General features: G+C 55.8%; 1 protein-coding gene across 2 annotated transcripts in view; it reads left to right on the top strand.

Annotated features, from left to right (window-relative positions):
* Positions 1 to 2,193: 2,193 nt before the first annotated feature.
* Positions 2,194 to 24,778, top strand: part of RALGDS (ral guanine nucleotide dissociation stimulator) — a 61,541-nt gene continuing 38,956 nt past the window's right edge. The window contains exon 1 of one of the 2 annotated variants that reach the window (XM_056351715.1): positions 2,194 to 2,380. In XM_056351715.1, coding sequence (XP_056207690.1) covers positions 2,363 to 2,380 — 18 coding nt within the window. In that variant the 5' untranslated portion in view covers positions 2,194 to 2,362. Of the gene's footprint in view, positions 2,381 to 17,772; positions 18,008 to 24,778 lie in introns of those variants that run through there. The other variant, XM_056351712.1, reaches the window with a different exon arrangement.

Raw genomic sequence — 24,778 nt, 5'->3', positions numbered from 1 at the left:
TCTCGTTCTCCCCACGGACAGGACAAGAATCATTCCATTAAACCAAACTAGCACCCTTTCCCACTCCTATTTGGATTCCCTTAACCCTCCCACGGGTGCTGGTGTCTGACATTATTGACCAGAAAAAGTCGTTTTGAACCACTTTGGTATGCAGCGGTAGTTACAAAAGGACTGCCTTCTCTGAGATCTGTGGCTGGGGGGCATGGAAACAAGATGGTCTTTGAGCAGACGCAGATGAGGAAGGATAAGAACATCAGTTATACATTCCCTGCACAAAACCAGTTGGGAATAGCCATATACGCCTGGCTGGCTAAACGCAGTTAAAGCAGTACGGTAGTAGAAAGGAGCTGGATTCTGCGAGCTCACTGCCAGAATGACTGGCTTTACTCTTCTACCCTCTATCGTACCTGTTCAGAGAAGGGACTGTCTCGTGTCCATGCAGGGGCTAGCCTTGACCCGTCACTAATGAATATGAGACAGATGGAGTGAGGTTTTTTCTCGGGGGGAATTTGCTCTAATCTCAAAGGGCAGCTCTAAGCACCAGGGTTCCTATTTTCTCACGTGAATCCTCCCCTGCTCTGCTTCACCCCACTGCCCCAGCAAGTCCCTGTGGGATCCCTGGGGGTGACACACACACAGAGCAGCAGGTGTCCAGGTGGAGTGACAATGATAGCACTGGGCGCTTTCAGGGACAGCAGGAACTGGAGAAGGAATTGACAGGAATGGGTTGCACTTTGCTCACGCTAAATCACCACTCCTGCAGTTCTGCTCCACATGTAGGTCCACACAATCAAATAATTTAGGAAAGGGTTCCTGGCAAAATGCATCGGAGGAATGACTTTTAAATGTCTGCCTACCCACCCGACTCCCTCCTTTTCTCAAAATGTAAGAGTAACGCTGTACTGACTCGACTTTTCTCAGGCTATATTTAGACTAAACATAGATCCACCAAATGTTGCTGTTTCATGTAAAACTAGTATGACGCGACACGAATCGAAAGGCAGCCTTAACCAGAAACCTCTGCTGCTTGTGTGCCCACCTCATCCCCCTGCTCCCCCCTCTGAACCTTTAGCTAATTTAAAGCAAGTTAGATGAGTACAAATTACTTTTTAAAAGTGCTTCATTCTAGGGCGAGGTTGTTGGGGTTTTTTTGTAGTGAGTTTTGCCAGCAGCAAATTACCTAGTTATAGACCTTTTGAAGTATGTATTATCCCCACTGTTCAGCACTGACACCATTACTATAATTAGAATGATGTTGCTCAGTGGCAGCATCTCGTGCCAGCAGGAGCGCCCTGGCAGCACCTCGCCCGTTCCTGGCCATGCTCCCCCCAGGAGCCGCTGGTTCTGCTGCCCTGCAGCCCTGGGGAGCTGGAGGGGCAGATGTGGGGGGCTGCGCCTTGTCACCAATTCCCACTGTCGCCCTGGCAAAATTGTTTTTCCCGCTGGGTGGCTCCCGGGGCAGGGGCTCGTTAGACACGGGGGCACCTGTGGGTGCCGGGTGTGTGTGTGGGTCCCCAGGTGTGCACCCCTGAGCCGGGAGCGCTGCACTTGGCCTTGGCGAGTGACGCAGCTGTCTCCTGACATCACTCTACGATGGCACATGTCATCGGCCTCATAAATATAAACGGTGGGTACCGGAGCCGTTCACGTGCAGCCTCTCCGTTTCCAGGGCAACCCCGCTGGCTCAGCAGCTCACGCTCCAGCACCTCGACGGCGCACCCCGACCTCCGGCAGCTTTTTTTCCCGGGGTCCCTCCGTGCCCCCGAAACCCATGAGGCAGCCGGGGGCAGGTGTCTGCGCGCTGCCGGCACGGCCCCAGTGCGGCGGGGTGCCGGGCTCACCTCCTTAGAGGTGCCCCGCGGGGCGGGGGGGCTCGCCCGCCGAATGACCCGCTCCTCTGCCCTGAAGCTCCCCTCTATTTATAGCTCGCCAGCCGCGCAGAGCCACCCCCCCGCGCGTCCCCGGCCAGCGCTGCAAGGTCCGTTCCTACGGCCCCGCGCGATGGCACCCAAGCAGGCGTGGGGGCGCAGGGCACTCGGCGGAGGCGGCACCTGCAGGGGTACACCCCCCGCCGCGCACCCACCTGCCGGCGCCTCCCCGGGATGCGGGGGCCAGGCCGGGCGGAGCCGGGCACGGCCCCCGCCCCCCGGCAGCGGCGCCCCCGCCCCGCGCGGTGCCGCCCCGCTCGGCTCTCCCGGCCTCGGCTCTCCCGGCCGCGCTCGGCGCTGGCGGCGGCTCCCCGGGGGCGGCGGGGCCCCATGGCCGGCGCGCTGCGGGCCCGGCCGCCGGGCGGCGCGGAGGGGCGCTGAGCCCGGCCCCGCGGAGCCCCGGAGCGGCCGGCGGAGGCTATGCGCGGGGCACCATGATGATCGACACTCAGGTGAGCTGCGCCTTTCGCCCGCCCGCTTTGTCCCCCCGGGGCGCTGCCAGGGTGCCCCGGCTCCGGGGCGCAACCGCGGGGGGAGCCGCGCTCGGTCCCTCCGGCACCCGGCTTGGGGGGGGGGGGGGGCTCGGGATGAGTCCGCGGTGCGCCCAACGCGTGTGCGGTGCCGGGGAGCGGGTGGGCTCTGGCGGTGATGTCCTGGGGGTCGGCAGGTGCCTGTCCCTCGCTGCCGGCTGGCGTAGGGGGATACCGTCCAGACCCCTGCTCTGCGGCGTGAGCTTTGGCGAGGGGGAAGCAGCCTTTGCGGGGGTGTGCGTGCGTGTTTGTGGATCTCATGGGGGTTTTTTTTCGCTTTCTCTCTGCGTAATGGGTAAGTGCGGCCAGCAGAAGTGGAGATGAAGGATTGAGAGCGAAAGCAAGACAGTTCGGGACAGGGTCTGGCTGTCACTGCGATGCTGCAGCCGTTCATGGGCTGCGTGGCCGCTGGCAGGCTGCGAGGCTGCTGCGTGCTGTGCCAGCGAGCCGGGGCTGCAGCTTGCCAGGCAGCGCCGGGGCCAAGGGGCACCAGGAGGGCCCTTGTCACTGCCTGGTGTGTCTGTGAGGCTAAATGAAGCCAAATTGAGCCGAGGTGGACTAAAGCTCTACGCTCACAAACCCACTGGTGCTTTTGGGGCAGGGGAGGGTGAAGCGAAGGCATGACATGTGGGGGTCTCGCCAGTGGCACTCTGGTCCTGATGCTCCTCTGAGTGTGTTCATCCTCGTGTTCCTCTCCCACCGCAACCCCTTCCCAGGGAAGGAGGGTCTGTGCTGCTGCCCTTGTGGGGGTGGTGGGAAGGTAAGTGGGCAATACTGGCTCCTGGGAGCCCAAGAATGAATAAAGGGAAGGGCTGATGCTGTGATGGAAAAGTGGGCTGGGATCCATTTTTGGACTGGAAAATGTGCATACCAGAGCCGCCTCCTGCACCCAGTGGGTCCATTTGGTCTGGGCCTCATTTGCCTTGATCTAGCCCTGTAACCAAAAGCTAAATAAGCTCTGTTGGGGGTAAGTGTGTGAGGCAGGAGCTGGTGCCAGCATGCATGCATGTGGGATTGTGGCACATCTCTTTGGAAAAGGGGATTGGCAACCAAAATACCAGGGTTTGGATCCTGACCCTGCCAAGGGTCAAGAACAAGAGTACTGTCACCATGGCTGTGAACTGGGGAGCATAATCTTGCTGGGAGATCCAGAAGATTAAAGGCATAAAGCTGTCTGGAAAAAGATGTCAGCCTGCCTTCCATGTTGGGGAATGCAGGTTGCATTCCTACAGAGTGCTTTGTATTAAGGTCTCAACTTTAGCCTTCATGTCACTTTTTATACTTAGTCCCATTTTATATATGGGTAAACTGAGGCACGTAGAGGTATTTGTTACAAGCCTGGGATTCTGCATGGCGGGTGTTACAGTGGAGAGCACAGGTTAGAAGTCCTGATTCTGCCTGCATGTCCTGCATGAAAAGGATGAGCCATTTTGCTGTTTGAGGGGTGCAATTCATTGAAGTCCTGTCACTTGTGACTACTAGTTAAGAGGAATTTCCAGCTGTGCCTGCAGCCGCACCCTGCCAGTTCTTATGGCTGTACAACTACATTTTTCATGCCTCATAAATGTTTCTCTCCCTGGTTGCTAAGGGAAAGACCCACACAAACAACTGGGAAAACTGAGTGCTGCAAAGTAAATAAGCTGGGCAAACAACAAGATTCTTTTTTTCATCTCCGATCTAATTGCTGCAGGTGTGTTGTTCAGGGTGTCATGACATGTGAAAGCAAAGGTTCATGTGCAAAGGTGAACTGCAGCCTTTAAAACCGAAACCTGCACGTGAGTCAGAAGGTGGCTTCCATCCTGAACCAAGCTCCCAGAGGCTGCAGACTCATCCCCTCTCTCTCCTTTACCGGCCATTTGGGCTGGAGAAGGGAACAGATGGTGGACAAGCAGTCTTGGGGCTGGCTGAGGGCAGGACGCAGAGTGCCTGAGTGCAGGCAAGCAAGGCTGGAGCTGAATTTGTTTGTGTCTCTGTCATCTGCTGGGAGGCAGAGAAGGGAGCTGTGTCTGAAGTGACTCCAATGGCTAGGAGTTAAGTCTTGGTGGTGCTCTGCCACGGGCACGAGGGTGAGTTGGCAACAAGTGACAGCAAGCGAGAGTCCAGCTGGCAGCAGGGTCTGGGAGGAAGCTGGTAGAGAGATGAAAAGTCCCTCCTCAGTGTGGTTCAGCTGCTCCATCTGGAGCTCCCACTCATGCATGTGTGTATGTGCCTGCAGACAGGGCTGATCAGACGTGAGCAGAGGATGCAATGACTGCTGTAGGCTCCAAGATAAATCTCTGGGATACTGTAATGATTGATTTGACATCCTGTAGCTCAGTGCAGTTCATTATCTTCAGGGTCAGTTTGCTTTGAGATGGCTCTTTATGTGAAGAAAGGAGGGGCTTTCCAGAACTTTGTTTATTCTGGGCATCTTTGGGGTTGTGTTTTTTCAGTTCCTTGCAGTGTTTTCACTGTGCCATTCCCTACGTGGTGCCTGGCTCCTGGACCTTAAGAAGCAGGGGTCCTGATCTTGCATGGTAATCTGAACAGCAATCTGCACTATCCATCAATGCCGGTTTTGCTTCTGATACCTTTCCCATTGCTATAGCAACACATGTCTCGTGGAGGATGTCAGCACGCTTTCCAGGCAGTGTATGCAGAGAACCAGCTTCACCTGCCACCAGACTGCAATCACTTGTGGAGCAGGGGTGGCTAACAGGCAACTACACACAGCTGCTGGGGCTGGAGGTGCAGAGAAAACGCTCTCAGCCCCCTCAGGCTGACCCTGCTCTCACCAGGTGTCCCCTGACAAAGAGCATCTGGCAGTGCATGGTATCTAGTGCCAGGATCTGAGATTTCTTTCCAAAGGAGATGCTGGGGACGGTGTCAGCTAGCTTGCTAAGGCTCCGCAAGTGTTAGGGGCTGTTTGCCTCTTCCCCCCTCCCCTTGCCTGTAGAGAGGCTGGAAGATGTGCTTCACCTGCAGGGTGCTGATGGAGGAGGGAGGTTGTTTGCCTGCCTTTACCGAGTGAGCTTGCTTCACACCCTGCAATCACAAAATGGGCTCTGGGACACTCTCTCGTTCTGCTCTGCCTCCCCATCCTGCCGTCCTTTGCTCTTCTGTGCAAACCAGAGGCTGTGCCCGGTGGTTCAGCTGCGGGTGGCTGTCAGGGCTGCGGTAGGGTTGCTTTCCCCCTGCAGGGCTGCTTGCTGCTGCCTCCGTGCCTGGCTTGGTGCTGGCTGGGGCTGCGTTCTGCACGCCACGGTGACGCGGTGCCAGCCTGCCCGAGTGCCTTGCGTGGGCAGGCCGCGGCTGTCGGGGCGCTCGGGGCCAAGTGGGGCTGTGCAGCAGATGGCACTGTTGTTTTCCCTATGAGTTACTGCCTGGGTTTTTTGCCTTCATCAGTGCTGAGAAGTGGCAGTGGTGACGCGAGCTGGGGCATGGCAGGCGCCTGGCTCTTGGAAAGGGACGTGCGTGCCAGGCTGGGCTCTGCTGCGAGGAGCAGATCCGCTCAGCGGAGCTTGATGTTTGCATCTTGCTCACCGAGGAGAAGCTGTTTAGCTTCTTGGTGATGATTAATATGAGCCGGCTCCATCCTTGGAGACCTGAGGTCCAGTCCCAAAGCTGCTGTGAGACCTCAGCAAGGCCATGTCAATGACCGTGTCCCTGGTATGAAAAGAAAGCCCTGATCCACAGCTCCCTTTTGTGCTGGTTCCCACTGTTACCAGTCAACCCATCCCCCAGCTTTCCCTAGCACTCTGTAAACAACAGGCAAGCGCCTGACCTTTCCATCAGCAGCGGCTGGGAGAGGGGCCTTTGCTGCTTTCCAGGCTGCCACATCTGCGCTGGTGTGGGTGCAGGAGGACCGAGATAGGTGCGTGGGGCGGTGTGGTGGAACACGCTGCCGGGCACTGAGGAGTGGCCGCGGCAGCTGCTGGCAGCGACAGAGCAGAGCTGTGTGGGGGACAGCTCAGCACCCAAACATGCAGTTTGCTCTGCCTGGGGCCAGCCCCCAGCTGCTGCGGGATCTGCTGGCAGCGGCGGAGCCTCCAGATGTTAGTAGGTTTTCCTGCTGGGCCTGCCAGAGTCCAGCCTGAGTGACCTGGAGTGAGGGTTCACCCATCTGTTTTCCTTGGGGATTTGCATTTTAAATTACTTGATTTCTTGGGGACCTTTTGGCTCCCAAGTCATGCCAGGTGCGCCTGCGCATTCACCCTCAGCCCTCGGCCCCTTGTCACCTAGCACGCTCGGAGCAGGCGCTCTGCGGGATATCTCTATGGATATTCACTTTCTCTGTTGATATTCCCCTGCATTGCAAGTTTTGGCCATGGGTCAAAGACAATGTTTGTAGACATGAGCTGACGTCAAAGGCGGCTTGGTGGTGGTGTGCCAGGGGATCACAGAGTTCCCGCTCCCTGGAGGCCTGGGAGCACAGTGGGAGTTCATCCTCTGCACAGATTTACAGCCCGCTCTGCATTTGCTGAGCGGTGCTCTGGTGGGCCCCGCTGGCTCCTGCCCTCCTGTGCTCCGGGATGGAGAACATCGCGTGTTCCCTTGAGGAGGTGTAGCTGCAATACTGTGTCCTTCACTCTGCCTGCCTGCAGAGAGATTTCAAAGGTGGGGGGGGAGGAAGGAAAGGGGCAGGGCTGAGGGGGTCGGGGGGGGGGGGGGGAGGAAGGGGCACAGCTGTGCTCCGATGGGTCACTTGCCTGCTGTTGCTCAGAGAGGGTGGAGAAGCCCTCCTTTGGTCTGCCCTGCTCCTGTGTAAGATCTGGAGAAAATCAGGCTTTAGACGTGGCGCCAGAGCTCTGGGATGTCAAGGCCTCCCAGATAAGGCTCCACACTTTCCTGTAGGATTTAGAAAGGAAAGGGAGGAGTGGGGGAGAAAATGAGGTGTGGTGTAGATACAGACTGCTGTAACCAGTGCTGTTAGGAGGGATTGCTTGTGTGACAGAGAAACACTCCTGGCATTATCAGAGGGGAGGATGTGCTGCTGGGGTGCTGGTTGCTGGCCCAGCCTAGAGGTGATGCTCTGCCGGGATTCACTGTGTGGCCTTGGGAACCTGCTTGCAGCTTCCCCGAAGGCACATGCTGGCTGATACTACCCTGAAAGCTGTGTCTGGCTTGCACCCTTGTGGGCTTCTCGGGACGTCCACTGTTCCTTTTTGTCTTTTCTCCTCTGTGCAGTTCCAATCTGTTCCCTGCTCTCTGGCTATGAACACCCTGCCGAGCCTGAAGGCAGGAAGCAAACACTGCAGAGGCCACGTTCAGTGCCGAAGGAGCCTGCCTGGCTCCATGCAGGCTGTCGGCACGGGCTGGGGAGGTTGGGGTCATCTCACAGGCAGGCCGTAGGCCCCTTTGAAATCTTTGACAGCTGCTCTGCTCTTTTGGCCCTGCTGCCTCCATCTCACAGCGGATTTCCCACCGTGTGTTTCCTGCCTGTCCCTCTTGGCCCTGTGTCCCATACGGTCGTGGCTCTCCGCCTCCCTGGGGAACAGACGCCACCGGCATGAGAAACAGCAATAGGCGGCCAGAGTGTCACGGCAAGGTCCAGGGCAGGCGGAAACACTCTGGTCGGGATGGCTCTGCTGCATACCCTGCTCAGAATTACAGGGAGCAGGAATATGGCCAACCCTTGCCTGCTTTCTAGCTCTTTTCCAAGGAGGTTGAGCAGCCCCAGGGGGAGGACCAGCGGTCAGGTCTGCTGGGAAGGGATGGAGGTGTCTTCCCATGGCAGTGCTGGTCGTGGTGTGCAAAAGCTTTGGCTGTGCAGACCCAGAAAACCACTGCTGCCTGTGCTGTGGCGTGTCTGCGGGGCAGATCTGGTGGGTGCACACTGGGAGAGGGCAGCTGGTCCGGGACAGGGGCAGCTGAGGGAGGAGGCTGAGCTGTGACTGTTCGGAGGCTGGAGGAACAGTGGGGTCTGTTCTTTTTTTCTGGGAGCGGTCCCAGGTTAACTGCCTCATGCCCAGCAGGTCAAGGGGAGTAGAAGTCTGTTCCTCATGCAAACGCTCAGGGCTTGTGGGTGTTTAAGGGCTCTGTTTTGCTTGGCAGAGGTTGAAAGTCACAGCAGGCTTCAAACCCTCCCATTCAGCATTTCCATGGTGACAGGCAGGCACTTCTGGTGGCTGTGCTGTCCTTGGTGGCACCAAAATAACAAGGTGTGATGGGTTTGCAAGCCAGAGCCTGTGGCCCCGCAGCTTTGTTCCACTACGGGGGAGCTGGAAAAGGCTCCTTCCCCAGTGCTCATGGAGGGTAGTTTATTTTGCCTGCAGTGGGAGAAGCACTAAAAGGAGGAAGGATTTTGTTTGAGAGCTGTGCCTGGCCTCCTGCTCCGTCACTGCACGTGGCACTGATGGGGGATGCCTGCAGCATTGTGTCCCCTGACAAAAGAACCCATCCTGTGCTTCTGCATTCATAGCCCATCATGGAAAATATTAGACCCGGCAATTTGCACTGCTGTGTGAATAACTAATTGAAAGGGAGGGGAGATGACTGATATATGCTTCCACAGTATGGGGAAGGTGCATTTCTGCCTGTGGAAAGGCATTTATCTCCCTCCTGTCACAGCACAGACCCTCCTCCTCGGGCTAACCACTGCAGATATCCTGACCATGCCATTTGGAAGGGACCTGGACTCAAAGGGATTTGAGTTGGATGAGGCATCAGCCAGGCATCCATATTTTGTGCCGTGGCACAGCCCCTCCTGTGGCACTTGGTGGGAGGTCTGGCCACAGTACTCACAGCTGCTCCAGCCTCGGGCCCTGCACGTGGCTCAGCAGCATTTTCTTGGAGCTCACCAGAGCACCGAGTCTTCTTGCCCTTGCGTGGAAATTCAGCGTGGCACTGTGGTACCTGGGGGTGGGTGGGAAACTGGAATTTTACATCCTCCACAAGCTGACTTAATATTTTTTTAACCCCCTGCGCCAGTAATGCAAACTAGGGGGGAGGGATGCAATCTTAAAACATTTTGTGAATATAAGTATTCTGAAATGTATCCTTTCTCCTTAGGAAGCTGCAATGAAATTCATGTTCTTCCATGAAATGTTCATATATTTTGGCCAAAGCAGTGTAGCTTTTGCTGGGAAACATCTATAAGTACAACCAGGGTGGTGGTGATTAGGAAGAGATTGAAACGCAATGGTATTTGTCAGTATTTCAGGGGCCAAGTCTTGCAAGTTTGCATGTGTGGGCACTATTTTCCTGTGCAAGGCTTCCTAGCTCCTTTGCCCTCTGGCCAGAGACCTGCAGCCAAAGGATGTGTTTCTTTGTAGGATCCAGCTCTGCGGGGGCCACCGCCGACACCGCAGCTGCCACTGTGGGTGTTGCAGCCCGGCTTTTGGGGAATTCACCCAGCACCTATCAGAGCTGGGAGCTGCACCGGTGGGGCTTTAACTGCTTATACAACTCCCCTTTGCGCTGTTCCCAGTGCTGCTTGAAAGGGTGTTTAGTTAATAGGATTATAAAGCTTTCCTGTCGTTAGGCAACGGAAATCAATGGTGGGCCTCCAGGGCAGAGTTTCATCCGATTTACCGCACAGTCACTAGATGGCTGTGCTGGGTGTGAAGCAAGAGACTGGTATGGTGCTGGAGGGAGGGTGTTCTACCTCCCATGCTGCTCTGGTGGGGCCTCCTGCAAATGCAGAGGGTGCTTTCTCGGTCTGCTGGTGCCAGCCACATGTTTTTCCAGCTGCAAGGGTCCTGGTTGGTGTCATGCCTGGGACCCCATAGGCAGTGAGGATGCTGATGCAGCCACATGGTGCTGGATGGTGTTCCCCAGCTCCTATGTCTGCTGCTGGGCTGGTGTGGAAAACCCTGACATACTCCCTTTCTGCAGCCAAAAGTCATGGCTCGGCTTAAAAGCAGCACTGCTCTGCAATGCTTGAGGGGGCTTCACCCTCCACTCTGCTTTAAGATCACCCGGAGACGGTGGGTTGGTAGGATGGCTCATTAATCTGTGCAAAGCAAAGTGAGTTCACAATTTGCCATCCCCAAAATGCAGCAGCCCTCTAGTCCCTGAGGGGCTGCAGACCTGGCTGGGGATGGGGTGGGGGGAACACAGCCCCCTTTGGGGCGGGCTGCACGTCTGCGCTGCATGGGGGCCGGGTCTGGGAAAGCTGAGGTCTGGCTGCGGCCCTCGGGGAGGTCAGGGAAGGGCCTCCGTGCTCTCTGGGCTGTGTCTGCTGAAGCCGACAGCCCTGGGGTCTGGTCTGTCCTGCCCTGCTGTGTCCTTGCCCCCTGCCATTCCAGGCTGAAATGCCTCTCCCTCCCTGATCTGGGACCATCCCTCTCGGGAGAGGTCTGCAAAAGGCATTGGCTCCCCTTGCAGCCAAGAAAGCGATGTCGAACCCTCCTCTGTTTTCACAGGAAGATGGGGAGCAGCTGAACAGGAGGCCTGAAGGAAACTTCCAGGAAAGTCAACCTGTTTCAGGAATCTGGCTGTGCAACAAGTGTTTCCCATCCCCCTGGCTGACACAGGCTGGTGGAGAGGGGACTGCATGTGGTGGAAGCTTCTTTAAACCCCCTAGCCTGCAAATCCAGCACGAAGAGGGAGGATCTGGAGAACCTTTGGTTTAGTGCATAGGGCTGGAAACCTCTGAGCTGTCTCTTATCTCTCTGAGCCCACAGTTCCTTGTCTGCCAAGTGACATGGAACAGTGATGTGGATCTACAGATAACCTCCTGGCCCTGTGTTATGTAGGCTCAAGTATGTGTGAGGAGCTGAGAGGGTTTTAAATAACATGAGGTCCTGTGGATGAGAGCAGGCTCCAAGGGTGGGGGGGCGGGAACCTCCTCTGGGTTTGTTTAAGCTTCAGCTAAACCCTGGAAAATGTGCTAAGGGAACAGCTCTGCCCAGTGCTGGAGGCTCGGCCAAGCGGGTGAATTAGTGGATGCTCTGTCTCTGGCAAGTGCTCCAGACGTTGCGTTGTGCTATACATCACACCTGCATGCCCCCGATCGCCTACAGGCCTGGCTGCATGCAGACATCTCCCGGGAGAGATGCCCTGGCCTTGCTGCCAGCCTGGTCTCTCGCCGCAGGTGGCTGCTGCTCTGGCCTGGCTGCCGAGTGGGATAAACCCCGACGGAGAAATCACAGTTACTAACAGTGGGCATTGTCACACTTGCTGGTGCCCTCAGCTCTCAGTTTCCTGCAGCACCTTTCTCTCCAGCAAAGATTTTGTTTGCTGCGGGAAGCAGCTGGCCACGCTGCCGGGCTGGTGCGGGGACCACTGAGCTCCGTTGTGCCCACGTCCCACGGGCTGCAGCTGGCCTTGGGGGAGCCGGGGAGTGCTGGCGTTTGGGAGCTTATTTCCTGGCCCTGATCTTTCCTGAGATCTCTCCATGCTGGAGTGTTGCGGGCTTCCCTGACAGGCAGGTGTTTTGGGAGATGATGGAGCTTTTCCTTGGGTTTGGAGCTGGCAGGGAACAGCTGTGATGGGCACAGGACAGTTTGTGGCATCCTCCCACGCCAGTACCCCTGCAGCCCGCAGCTCCCAAGCCTGCCGTGTGAGCCCAGCCTGGGAAGCTGGGCACCCAAGCATGAATACAGTCATCCCAGCGGTGCAGGTCCTGTGCCAGGGATTTCCCTACATTAGAGCGGCACCTGGGTCTCTCCGGCAGCGCGGTGGGGTGGGGTGGGGACACCAGGGAGGTGTCATTAAAAGGGCTCAGCCTAGTGGAAACTGAGGTTAGCTTTGGGGTGCGTGAGGAAGGGGTGGCGGTGGCAGCTATGAACTGCAGGGGGTCATATGGTGACTGCCCACCTCTGCGCTCTCCTGCAGTGTGGTGGTGCGGGGTGCTGGTGCCCCTCAGGGCAGAAGGGAGTGGGGAGCTGCTCTGTGACATCTGTCTAGGGACAACAGGTCCTTCCTCCACCCTGGGCTCCCCAGCTGTGTGCACCTGGGGCTGCTGCATTGGTGTCCCCATCTCTGGGGGAGGGCCATTACAGAAACTCGATAAACTGTTGCCATGACAGCCTTGAGCACTGCTCCTTCCCGATGCTGTACCCGCCATGACAGCTCAGTATTACTGTCTCCCATGGGACTGATTTCAATAGGATAAAGTGCTTTCAGCACGGGACGAGGCAGATGGATCACAAGCAGCAGAGCCCTTTTATCCTGCCAATGCAGGGAAGCAGCCTCAGAAGCAGAAGGGGGGTGGGGGGGTGGGTACCTGACAGCCCCTTTCCTATGGGGGAGAGGTGGTCCTCAGTCTCGTTTGCATCCTCTTGCATCCTCTCACAGCCCCCTGAGCTGCACCTCTGGTCTCTGTTGCTGCAGTGACAGTCTCCATGGAGACCGGTCCAGCACAGCCGCATCAGGGACCACAGAGGGGGAGGCTATGGGGAAGCCGTGGGGAAGCATCCCCATCCCCTCCCCATGGGGACATGATGGCTGCCAGGGTGCACTGTCAGCCGCAGGGGAGCGTGGAAATTGAAATCCCTCAAGTGGCAAATGTGTGGAGGAATCCCAAGAAAACTAATTGGTTCCCCCCTCTCTCCCCCCCCCCCCCCCCCCCCGCTTTAATGCTTGTTGGCTTTCAGTTTGCATTGGTAATTGCAGCTCTGCACCTATTACAAGGCTGTCTCATGCTTCGCACGGGCTTGATTGCAAATTAATTTTGCATATGTATCTATTCTGGGGAGCATGGGAATTTATTCAGCTCAGGATGCTGAATGCCAGACAGGCTTTCCAGAGACATGAGGTGCCGCACGGGCTGTGGCTGCTGTCAGGAGCAACTTTGAGGGAACAAGGGTGGCCTCTTCAAATAAATGGCTGAAAACAAGGGTGCAGATACAACTCCATGGGATTTGTTCTACTAGCTCATTTGCGACAAGACAGACAAATTTCAAGTGAGATATACAGAAGCACCCATGAGCTTAAATATCAAAGTGTCTTGGATTTTCACTGAAAAATAGGTATTCTACCAGCTCATGGTCTCCTGGAAGTCCCGCTAGGCATCCACCGTCATGCCTGTGCCTGTATCTGCCTCTCTAAATCTACCTCTAGGCTTTTTGTAAATGCCAGAGTTCTTCAGAGGCATGATATCAGGTTGGGATTTCTGTGTTTTTGAAAGCCGATTTCCTTTTTCTATTACCGGTAAGTATCAAAGGGGAAGAACTGTTGGGATTTTCCATTTGCCTTTCACTCGTCATGCTGCTTTGTTTCCTCTTTGCCTTTCTAGCAGCCTCATGCAGTGAAAATAAACCAGTTGGTTTTGTGTCATTTCTCTCAAGTGCAGCGTTCTCGTGCATGTGTAGGATGCCGTGATGTTTGGGCTGGCAGACAATACATGGAGTTGCAATTTCCTTTGAAAAACAAACTCGCCATTGTTATTTCTGTGGAGTTTCTTTAATTTTGTGGAAGTCTTTGATGCCTGACTGCATCAAGCACTGCAGTCAGCCTTCCTTAGGTGGGCCTTTGTCCTCGTGAGTCACTTGGCATAAGGAATGACCACCATGGTGGGAGAGGTTGGTCATCAGTTCTTGGAGTATTCCAAGTGTTTACACCATTGCAGCTGTGCTGGGTACTAAGACCATCCTGTGCATGAGTATGTCACTGAAACCTGCATCCACCTATGCAGAGATTCAGTCGTGGCCCATCACGGTGTGCCCAAAATGATGTGCTTGTAGGGTAGTGGAGGCTGTTCAGACCTTAAGGGATGGATGCAGGAGTCAGTCTCTCCCTGGGGCAGCAGCAAAGCAGTCGGGAGCAGGATGCACCCAGCATAGGGATCGCTGTTTAATTGCCCTGCAGTTGCTCTGTTCCTGCCAGGACTGTTACTGGAAAACAGTGTTTTTCCAGTAATTGTTGCTAAGCAGTGAGGTCTCATGATGGGCTTTATCTGCTCAGCTGGATCTGTAGAAAACAAGATCTCCACTACAAAATGTAATGGGGAAGCATCAGTGGCTGTGCTGGGGTTTCTCGGTCTGCCAGAAGTAGCCGCTGGGGTACGGTGATACTGGGAGAGATTTCTCCTCCACCCCCTGCAAGGCTGCCCTACGCTGCTGTTGGGTGCCAGCAGTGAGTTGGTCCTGTGCTTGTGGGGATGGCTCCTCTGCTAACCTTGCAGCGGTACGTTTAAGGTGTTCGACCGCTGTTGCTGGAGGTTCTGGGATCGTAGTACAGTTTCCACTTGTGCCAGCCAGTCTGGAGGAGCAATAGGATGAGGCTGTCGTTCAGAAATCTGCGTGGGATCATCATGTCTGGGCTGGTTTGATGCCGGGGGAATCTTTGCTTTGTACTTCTGCTAAAAATCTCCCAGTGGGAAATTGTTTGAAACTACTTTGCTGGTTTCTGTTGAAGGACCATTACGTTCCCCAGTGACTTATGCAGGTGTGCGGGGAGACAGGTGGGTGGACATGCACAAGCTGGCCGCTGGTGAGCAGGGGAAGGTCCCACACTGCCTCCGGGACTGTGTGAGTGCCCATGACGTCTGCCTGGTTACCTTTGGCTGAAGCCTTCCATGCACAGCAGCTCCCGTGTCCCTTCAGCCCCCACCCACTGTGTCCCGTTCCTGTTGGATTGAGACAGTTCTCCAGAACGGCCGTTTCTTTGTCCAGACTCTTTGCTGCTGCTCTGCCTGGCATCTCTCCTGGGACTCTGCACTTGCAGTTTTGCTTTCCTTCACAGTCTGCCTGCATGCTGCGCGACTTTTCCAGAAGGGTTATCCCTTTGGCATCTTCACGGCTGCCTGGTGGGAGGTTGCTGGGCTCTGGGGACCAGCAGAGCAGACTGAGCCCCTGCCAGAAGCCTATGCTCTGGCGTAGCAGCCTCTGCCATCTGTCCCTTGCTGTTACCATGAAATCCAGGGGCACACCACAAACTGGAACACCAGCAGATGATGCGACTCCTACACCTTCACACTACCTTTGCAAAGACTCCTGTTCTTGTGGTAAAGATTAGCTGCTGGACAGGATAAGTGGATTCCTGGGGGTGGTAGCCCTTGGAGACTGGCACTTGAGTGTGATGTCTGTGTCCTTCCCAGGATGTCGGTGCAGTCACTTAGGCCTGTTGGAAGGTGCAATCCCAGCTGACCAAGCCCAGCTTGTTACTGGAAAGTTGTTGTTGGAAAGGCGCGCTCTGCCAATCTTTTGTTGCAGGGAGATGATTTACCTGAGCTGGGGCTGAAGGCCAGGTTTGAATCACCTTTCCTGGAACCAGAGCTGTGGGTACTGCCCATGCTGGGGGCAGGTTTTGTTGCTGGTGACAGCAGTGTGAAATGTGGGACCGTCCTCTGTGGGAGCGCATATTGTATTGTCACCAAGACATCGTGTGCGTAGAAAGACAGCAACTGGCCATGCCAGGGTGTTTCCTGGGCTGTGGCACTACCTGTCTGTGATGAAAAGAGCCAGACAGTTGCCAAAATGCTGTCAGCTGGGAGTTGGGAGACCGCCCTGGAAATACTGCTTTGTCCGTGTGCTGTGACCTCTCCTCCCCTGCGAAGCCGTTGCCAGGGCTGGTGCGGTGCTGCCCTCTGTGTCCTTGCGGCTGCTCATCTCAGCCATATGGTGGTTCAAAAACCTGTCTAATTTCCAGTTGAAACTTATTTTATGGTGGGTTTATTGCTATCTGTTCTCGTTCCAGGCTTGTCCATTAGTTCCCATTCCCGCAGCATGTAAGCACTGGTTTTCTCACCCCTGCATTTCTCTCGGGAATGGTGGGCTGGATCCTGCTGCAGTCCCACGCTCTGCCCCAGTGTGCTGGGAAGGTGTCCAGCTCTGACTGGGAGCGACACCAAGGGTCCTTGTGTGTGAGACCCATCTAACCCCAGCGTCTTGGCTGGCTCTGGCTCCTGTGTGAATGACTCAGCCCAGCCACGGAGGCCAGGAGGGAGCGGGGCTGGTGCTGGCTGGGTGCTGAGCAGGGCTCCAAGCCCAGCTTACCTCACGCTGCAGGAATGCTCGGCTCAGCGGGGCTCCTCGGTTCTCCCCTGAAACCCAGGCGTGCCGCAGGCTGGGCTTGTGGCCTCAGGCAGCAGCTGGGTTTGGGAAAGCCGGGGCAGGGCTGCATCGTCCAGGACCTTTGCCCTCGTGCGACAAGGGGCAGCCCCAGAGTGGGACCCGCTGCTGCCTGCAGCCATGGGAAAGCACCCAGAAACGCCTGCCTGCAGCAGGGTCTGCTCACCCTATTCAGCACCCCCGCCGGCCCCAGCAAGAAGGGCAGCTGTAAGGACATAAACTCCTTTTTGAGGGCGATGGGGACTTTTTGATTGATTTGGCCCCGTCATTTCACATGCCCATCTGATGGGTGCTTAGCTGCCCCAGTGACTGTGCTTGCTGTGTGCAGCTTGATGCACCCACCAAAACTGCTCCCCCCCCCTCTTCCCTCCCTGAAGAGACACCCTGGGTGTTTCCCCCAGTCACTGCGCCTGTTCCTGCAGCTGATGAGGGTCATGGACTTGACCCCAGGTTTATTCTTGTTTGTGAGAGCAATAACATCTGTGTGGTACGTGTATGTAGGTGATATACATATTGCTCCATGTTGACTCACACTACTGCTACTGTTGGTGCAAATTCTGTAGGGAGATGCTCTTTGTAGCACAACCACCCCATTTTGTGCCATACTCCCTCTAGCAAAACTCTGTTTTGGAGTCACGGGCTCTCTCTGGTGGAAAAGGCAGCTGGTGCCATACTCACCTGGGCAAAACTTTCCACACGGAATTGACCTGCAAACAAAATGATCACCAATATTCACTGTCTTTTAGTGCCATGCTGCATTTTCAGTGCCATAAGGTTCCCAAGCACTCTGGATGTGAATTATTTAAGCCTTGCTGTGGTCCTCGGAGTACAGGAAGGCACTGAGCTGAAACTGCCTCTGACAATGGAAAGCAGGGATGGAAGAAGAGAAGGAAAGAAAAGGGGAGGCTCCAGCTCCAATCATTCACGCTCTCTGTCTCACACCCTCTCATCCTTCCAGCTCTGCTTGTTTGCCTGCCACAACAGCCAGAGGGAAATGCTGTAGCTGCTGCAGACACAATTTGGTCATAATCAGAAATCAACAGCAGGCAGAACCTGTTGTGTCTCTGAGACAATGCACGGGGTTTGCGAGTGCCATGCATGTAGATGAGGCTGAAAACCTCACGCCAGTGCAAAGCAGCAGCTAGAGCCAGCACCGAGATTGCCCTGAAAGAAAGGAGAGGCTGGGGGAAGGCAGCGTGCCGTGGCATGCTTGCAGAGGGCTGTTTCACCGATCTCAGGAACATCGCCAGCTACACACATGCACACACACAGACGCACTTGCTCACACACGCGCACACACAGCCTCTTGGTGCAGCTCCTCGCAGCTCTTTGATTTGCAAGGAAGGAAATAAGACCTCTTAGAGCAGCAGAAGCAGCAGCTGTTGGCAAGATGTGCTGACAAAATTGGGCAGGGAGAGATCTCCAATTTGTTTCACTGCCTGGGCTGGACCCGCTCCTGGAAGAGGAGCGGCGGAGGAGACAGAGAAGAATGAGCAGCCCCTCCATCCCCGGGAAGATGGAGGCAAAACCTTTGTTCAATGTGCAGAAGGCACTGGTGCAGCCTGTGCAGATGTGCATGTTGGATATCCCCCTGAGCGTGCAGGATGATGATGTAAGTAGAAGGCAAGCGAGCTGCCAGCCCGTTTTTGGCTCCAGGGACGGGGTGGGTGGGTGTGCAAGGGGCAGAGAGGTGCTGTGACCCCACCCCGGCGCCATCCGGGGGTGGTGAACTTCTGGCGAAGTTAAAGATGCCAAGAGCTGGCACCACCTCCAGATGTGATTGTTTCCTTTCTGAAGCGGTGTATTTTGAGGCAGACCATGTCTTGCATCTGCCAAATCCAAGGCACCAAAATGAAAGGAGGAGTTTGGGAAGGAGGGGAGGCTTCCTACATGGAAGACAACTTGTGTTGTAGCTCAGTGTAAAAGGGAGTGTTTGCTCTGTGTGTGTTCTGGCTCTGCTGCCCTGGGGTGGCTGATGGATGTGAAAACCTGGGAGGCAGCAACTGGCTGCAGAGCTCGGCTCTGCCTCCGCGCACCTTGGTGGCTGCCCTGCCTGGGCTTGCTGGCTGTGGGCACGCTCCTGCCCTCTCACTCTGCTGTGGTGCTGCAGCTGTAACCAGCTGCAGGGTTTGGTCCACGATGCAAATATCGGTGTTGGTTGCAGCACTGAGGTGCAGGTTTCCCAGTGTGTTGGGGTCAGGGGATTCCTGGGGAGGGCTTCTCCTGTCACCTCGACTCTGCCCCTCGCAGAAATACACCGTGAATCTGACTGTGCAAGGACGGACCCCGCGATAAAGCTACTGGAGAACCCAAAACGGGGGCAATGCTTTCCAGAGCTGGCGGGTGGTGAGCGGTCAGCATCCTGCCTGTGTACGGATTTTGGGTGTGATCCAGGTGCTTTTAAAATTTGAGGCAAAACTTCCTTTGATTTTGGAGCAGGGAAAGTCCATGTTCTTGCTGTGTGTGTTCAGTGTTCATACTGTCACTGCAGGGGAGGCTTAAATCTGGATTTTCTTGATGGCAAACAATTGATATGTCATGGTTAGTGTTATCTTCCCTTGTACGTTATCTGTGTGGTTAAAGAGGTGAAATGACAGTACAGATTCAACCTCGCTTCCCTGGGAAGAGGGAGGACTTTCCTGCAGGGCGGTGTTGGATCTCAGCAGGGGTGGGAAGCCCCAGCTCAGCAGCCTGCAAGTGTCTCTGCAGGGACAGGGGACTTGCAGGGAGCCTCCTATATTTAGAAACACCTCAAGGCTTTGCCGGGATCGACTGCACTAATGAAGAAACCTGTGACGGCCACTGCAGAGCTGGCAGGGTGTGCCGGGGTGGGAAATATGCCCCGAAAGCGCAGGTGCCTCCCGCAGCATGTGTGGGAAGGAGGGAGGGCAGCCGGCGTGGGGAGGAGGCTGGAGCAGGGGATGAAGTGGGCGAACCAGCAGCTGGATGCTTTATTCTCCTTTAGCTGGACCTTCAAGCAGCAGATTTCTCGAGGCTTACGCTACGTGATAGCCATTCCCACTCAGTATTTCGATCTGGTGCTGGATTTCCCTGCGGCGCGGGGGATCCCTCAGGGTTTGCCCGACACAGGTGGGGGCTTCCCTCCCTGCAGAGGGGAAAGCCTGAGCTGGAGACCTGGGCAGTGGCTGGGACCTGGCACGGGGGATGCCCTGGCCTGGGTGGCTTGGAAGTGACCTCCGCTTGCTAATCATATTCCTGGGTTTATTGCAGAAAAAAATCTTTTTTTTAAGGAGGTCGTGCACTGTGTTAGAGGGTTGGGCTTTCTGGTTTTGGTTGGTTGAGTTTTTAACAATTCCTACTGACTCTTTGGCAGCTGCTGGGTCACAGCCAGTCCTGGGAATCATGTCATGGTGAGGCACCAACCAGTGCACATTGGGGTGTCCCCAGCCCTTGGGTCATCGCTGGGGTGTTAGCTCCGTCATGTTAGCGCTTCCCTGTGGAAAGTTAAACTGCCAGGAGGTCAGGCTGGGGGCTGGTGGTCTCTAGCATCCCCATTTCCATGTAAATTGAGGCTCTGCATGTGCACCTTGTGCATTTCCCAGCCATGATCACCTGTCCCAGCTTGGCGCTCCACTGGTGCTTTCACCCCCTGCCCTCTCCTGCGTTGGGCAGAGCAGGATGAGACCCCCAGGGGCGAGCATTGGCTGGCAGCACCTGTGAGCTGGAGGCAGATCAGGGATTGCGCTGCCTCTCTGTGCTCATGTGCCACTGCTTCGAGGCTGAGTATGTCCCCTGCTTTTCCATTCCAGGAAACTGGGGGCATAGCAGCCCCCACAGAGCTGGCACCTACCTCTGCTGCAAAGCACCAGCCGGTGAGGAAATGCTACTGGGGAAGTCCCCAGCAGCACTTCTGTCTGCGGAGTGATGGGGAAACTCCTCTTTCACAGCTGAAAGATTTCCCCCCAGTCAGGCAGGGTTTGGTGTGTCACACACACCCACGTGCAGGTACCTACTCATCTCATGCCATCACTTTTGCCAGTCTGTGTGGACGTGGTTGAGGGAGCCCTGTTGGCATTTTCCCCTCTGTTTCAGGACTTCCAGGCTCATGAATTGCCTGTTTTTTCTTGGAGATGGCACCAGCTTGTTGGGAAAAGTGTAGCAACATGTGTTACATGGGGACCTTTGGATCCTCACACCCAAAGGAAGCTCTGCTGAGAGGTGGGGGGCCAGAAATCAAGCCGGGAGCATGCTAACAGCACCACAGCGGGCTGGCCTGGGCCCAGCGCTGCCTTCCTGACCCGTGGCAAGTGCTGGAGTACTTGGGCAGGTCTGCAGGAGGCAGGGGTGGGAGAGGGTCAAACAAATCAATTTCATGGGAAGGGAGTTGGAGCTTTTCCCGGCACTGCAGGTCTCAGCTACATCCCCCACCTGCCCCAAGCCCTGCTGCCCTTTGCAAAGGTACTCTGGGGTGGTGGCTGCGTTGCCGCAGTTAAGTTGGTTCTTTGTGACCCTCCCTGCCCTTTGCAAAAGGAGCATCATGCCCCATCACTGAGCTCCTCTCTTCCCAAAGCACCCTGTAGCCCCCGCCATGAGCCCTCCCTGCCCTCCCCTCCCCATGGCTGGTACCCCTACCAGAGGAACCGTGCCATGTGCTGCCACATGCTCCTGTGCCGTGCTCCGCATCCGAGCCAGCCGTGCTCCCAGAGTGCTCAGAAACCTTCCTCGGGTCCGGAGCCTGTTTGGTTTTGTGGATGAGGAGTTGGGCGAGTGTTTTCAGTCTCCCCAGGTGGGAGCTGCCATGCAGGCTTCTGCAGCAGCAAGGGGACCGAGTGGCAGAGGAGTCGGGATGCAACCGTGAGGACTGGGAGTGTTGCAGGGGGGGCACAGGGGTGCAGTGACACCGGAGACCCAGGCAGGGGGCACGAGGCAAAGCCGAAAGCCATGGGAGCAGAGCTGTGTTCTGCTGCGCCCCTGACTCCTGTTGGCACTTGCTTTTATGGGGCCACAGGAGCATCTGGTCACCGCTGCGTGTGCTCCTGCTGAGACCTGGCGTGCCCGGGCTGCTGTCAGGTCTCTCCTCTCCCTGGAGGACAAATCTTGCCATCTCTTTGGCCTGGACCTCCTGCACGTGCAAGGCATCGTGTGGAAATGGAGCTCAGTGGACCTTTTCTGCAGGATCTGCCCATCAGCCTTCATCCCCAGTTGGGCCGTATCTGTGGGAAGGCCTGGCTTGAAAGATGGGCTTTCTTCGTGCTGCAAATCCATTCAGTGAACGCGCAGCTGACCCCTTTCAGGCTGGGTTCCCTGGGGAGCAGGGCTTTGGCCTCAAAAAGGAGGAAAGGAGCCAGGCAAAGCACAGATCTTGGGACACTTCACAAAGACGTGAGCCCCAGGGTTTTCGGTTTGCTTGTTTTTCAGGAAAACTGCTCTACCCCAGCAAGGAATAGGGCTTCTTTGGGGAGCATGTCACCAGCAGGCAGTAGAGCATTGGGAGTGATGGAAATGGGTTGCCCATGCCCGTGTCCAGTGGCTGGCCAGCTGGAAGAGGAACGCCCCCCCCCTCCGGCTACCCCCAACATGGTGGTGTGTGTCGGGCAGAGGAGGTTCTTGTTTCTCTCTCCCTTGCTAGCTTTCAATGAAGTTGTCAATCCCTCCCTTTCATAATTCAGTCACAGCAGTTGCAAAATTTCCCAGGGTGCCTCTCTTGCTATTATGGGTAGGGATTTCCAAAGCTTTGCTAATAAAAGAGCAACAGTTTCTATATCGGGGAAATGGGGAAATCAATGAACGGACTGTTGCAAGTGATATAACGGCTTTTTGTGGCATCTCAGGCAGTTCCCTAATATGATGGAGCTTTTATGGCATGCTGGTTTGTCAGCTTAATTGGCAATATCCGCTCCCTGGGAGTGGGAGCCTGCAGGGCTGGGAGGCACCAGTGAGCTGATGCCCTGTGGTGGTGAGGGGCTGCTGCCCAGGCCCCGTGGTCCCAGCGCATCCCTCCTGCCTGGTGAACTGGTCCAGTCATGGTTGGGCATCCCAGGCCAATGCCACGCAACTGACCCCGCCCTGTGTCACAGTGAAAATCAGTGGGAAATACCCTCTTGTTGCAACGCCCAGTAAATGGCAAGTCGAGGAGAGTGCAGCATGGCCTTTGGTCTCCTCCAGCACAGCTGTGTCCGAGTTGGACGCTTAGTGCGGCTCTACAGAGGGAGAAGAAAAGTGATCAGGTGAAATTCTCAGTGTCCTGCTTGGGCACTTGCATCCTCCAGAGCCTGTCCTGGTGGCCTCCCCACCTTTGCCTCCTTCCTTTCCCCTCTGTGATGTCCTAATAAGCGCAGTTAGGTTTGACTTCAAAGTGGTTAGCAAATATTTTCCACTCCAGTGGACTAATTAGTTAAATTACATTTCACATGCTAATTTATTCCTCTAATATTATTTTTTTCCCAGCGTACTAGAATACAGGAGCAGATAAAAGCTTGGGTTGACCTTAAAGCCAGGCTCAGAGGAGCTGGAGATGGGAACAAATGATGATTTCCCAGGTTTGCTGTGGCACAGGCTGATTCCCCGCTGCATTTGAGGTCTCGTTCAGTTGAGCTTTAAGCGTAGCTGATTGCAACCCAGGTGTCTTGGGTGAAACACTGTACTCTGGCACATAGAAGAAAACCTTTCAGATCAGCAGTAACGAGCTGCTAATTTCCAGTTTCTATTGTTCCTGTGCAGCACCAGTATCACCTTGAAGTGCTGTGTAAATTAATCCTCCAGGGAGTGGGTGGGAATGGTGTTACTTCCCATGCCCCAAGGGGTGAGGGGATCTGCTTAGTCAACGGGCACCAGAGCCGGATTCAGTGTGGTGCCTCCAGGGTTGTGTCCCACAGCAGGGAGGACGGCTCTCCTGTTTATGGCTCTGTGAAGGGGCTGGAAAGGCACCTTCCTCGCCAGGCTTGGCAGGCTGAATCCCCAGGGCTGGCTGGTAGGTGCTTTCCCTGTGCTGGGCCAGTGGGGCTGAGCTCCCTCCGGGGGGCTGCCCGTGGGGCAGCAGGTGCCTTTGGGCCCTGGGGTGAGCTGGTGAGCGGGTGGGTTGCACGGTGTGAAAGCCTCTTGTCCTGCTGGTGTAGCCCTGCTGGGGTCAAGACATTTAACGTCTCCAGCAGCCCCAGAAGCAGCTCCAGCCCCAGCAGCATCCGTCTGCTTCCCCAGTGCAGCTTTGCCAGCCTGTGCCCCTCGGCAGCAGAAGGGCTTCCACCAAGAGCCAAGTGGGGCTGCAAGTTGGTGCTCGCGTCGATCAAAGGCTGATGCCGTGTGCCGGGCGCTGAGGTGAAGCGATAGCTGCAAACAGCCCCACAATGAATCAAACTCTGTCATGTTTATATCAAAGGCTGTTTCTTTTCCACTGCCTGCGTATGGTAGATGTTATCGAGAGGGAGGAGCTGAAAATGAGCGCTAGGACTGTTTCCTGACCACAATTACAGTCAAAACAACAAATCCCTCCATCCCTGCCCTTGGCCAAACTCCCCTTTTCCCTTGGGCAAATCATCGCTCTGTGTCCTTGGGGAAAATTAGAAACTATGGAAAAAGTCTCCCAGGTTGAATTCTCATTTGTAAGGGCAGAAACTTAGAAGCACACTGTAAAGCCTTGGGATTTCTGGGAATTGCCCTGGCCAGGCTGAAGGCTGAGCCCATCTAACGCCTTGCGTGCGTGTATGGGGCAGCTTCAAGCCTGCTGGTGGCCCCTGCAGTGGTGCTATGGAGTGCTGCCACAGCCGCCGGGGACAGCTCGTGTAACCCCTCTGCCATGTCCGTACCCCTGTGCTGGTTTTACCCTCCCCTGGGACTGATGCTGCTGCCCCATCAGCCGGCTGGACCCCTGTGAGCTGTGAACGTGCGAGGCGATGGGCGACCTTTGGCTGGCTGGTGGCTGAGGCGGTGTCTCTGTGGCTGTCCCAGCAGCTTTTGGGGTGGCGGCAGTCCCCGTTTCCAGCCCTTCGTGAGGCTTCAGAGAAGGAATGGTTGGTGTGATAGCTGAGGATTTACACTGGCTTAAAGGGATGGGGAAAAGGGTCACCGATTACTGCTACATTTGGTCCACCAGTGCTAAAGCAACCAGAGTTGTAGCCTCTGTGTGAGCCTGTGTTTGTCGACGGAGTAAACAAGTGAAACACAGCCATGGGAGTGCCGGGCCAGTAATTTCAGGGTTACTTTAAATAAGCAGTTAGCAGGACTGTGCTGATGTGGTCAGGCAGACGAGGGTTGCCAAAGTGAAATAAAAACGCAGACCTCTGGAGCCTCGACCAGCGCCTGCTGCAACTCCCTGCGGTACCGTCTGCCTCAGGGGCTCATCCTGCCCGAAGGTTTGTCATCACAGTCCAAACACGGTCACCCCTGCGATGTCCTATTTGCAGATTTTGAGATGTGTGATACTCAC

The sequence above is a fragment of the Falco biarmicus genome, chromosome 9 (assembly GCF_023638135.1).
Source record: "Falco biarmicus isolate bFalBia1 chromosome 9, bFalBia1.pri, whole genome shotgun sequence".
Lineage (NCBI taxonomy): Eukaryota > Metazoa > Chordata > Aves > Falconiformes > Falconidae > Falco > Falco biarmicus.
The sequence above is the reverse complement of the archived record's forward strand: the minus strand, read 5'-3'. Positions and strand labels throughout refer to the sequence as shown.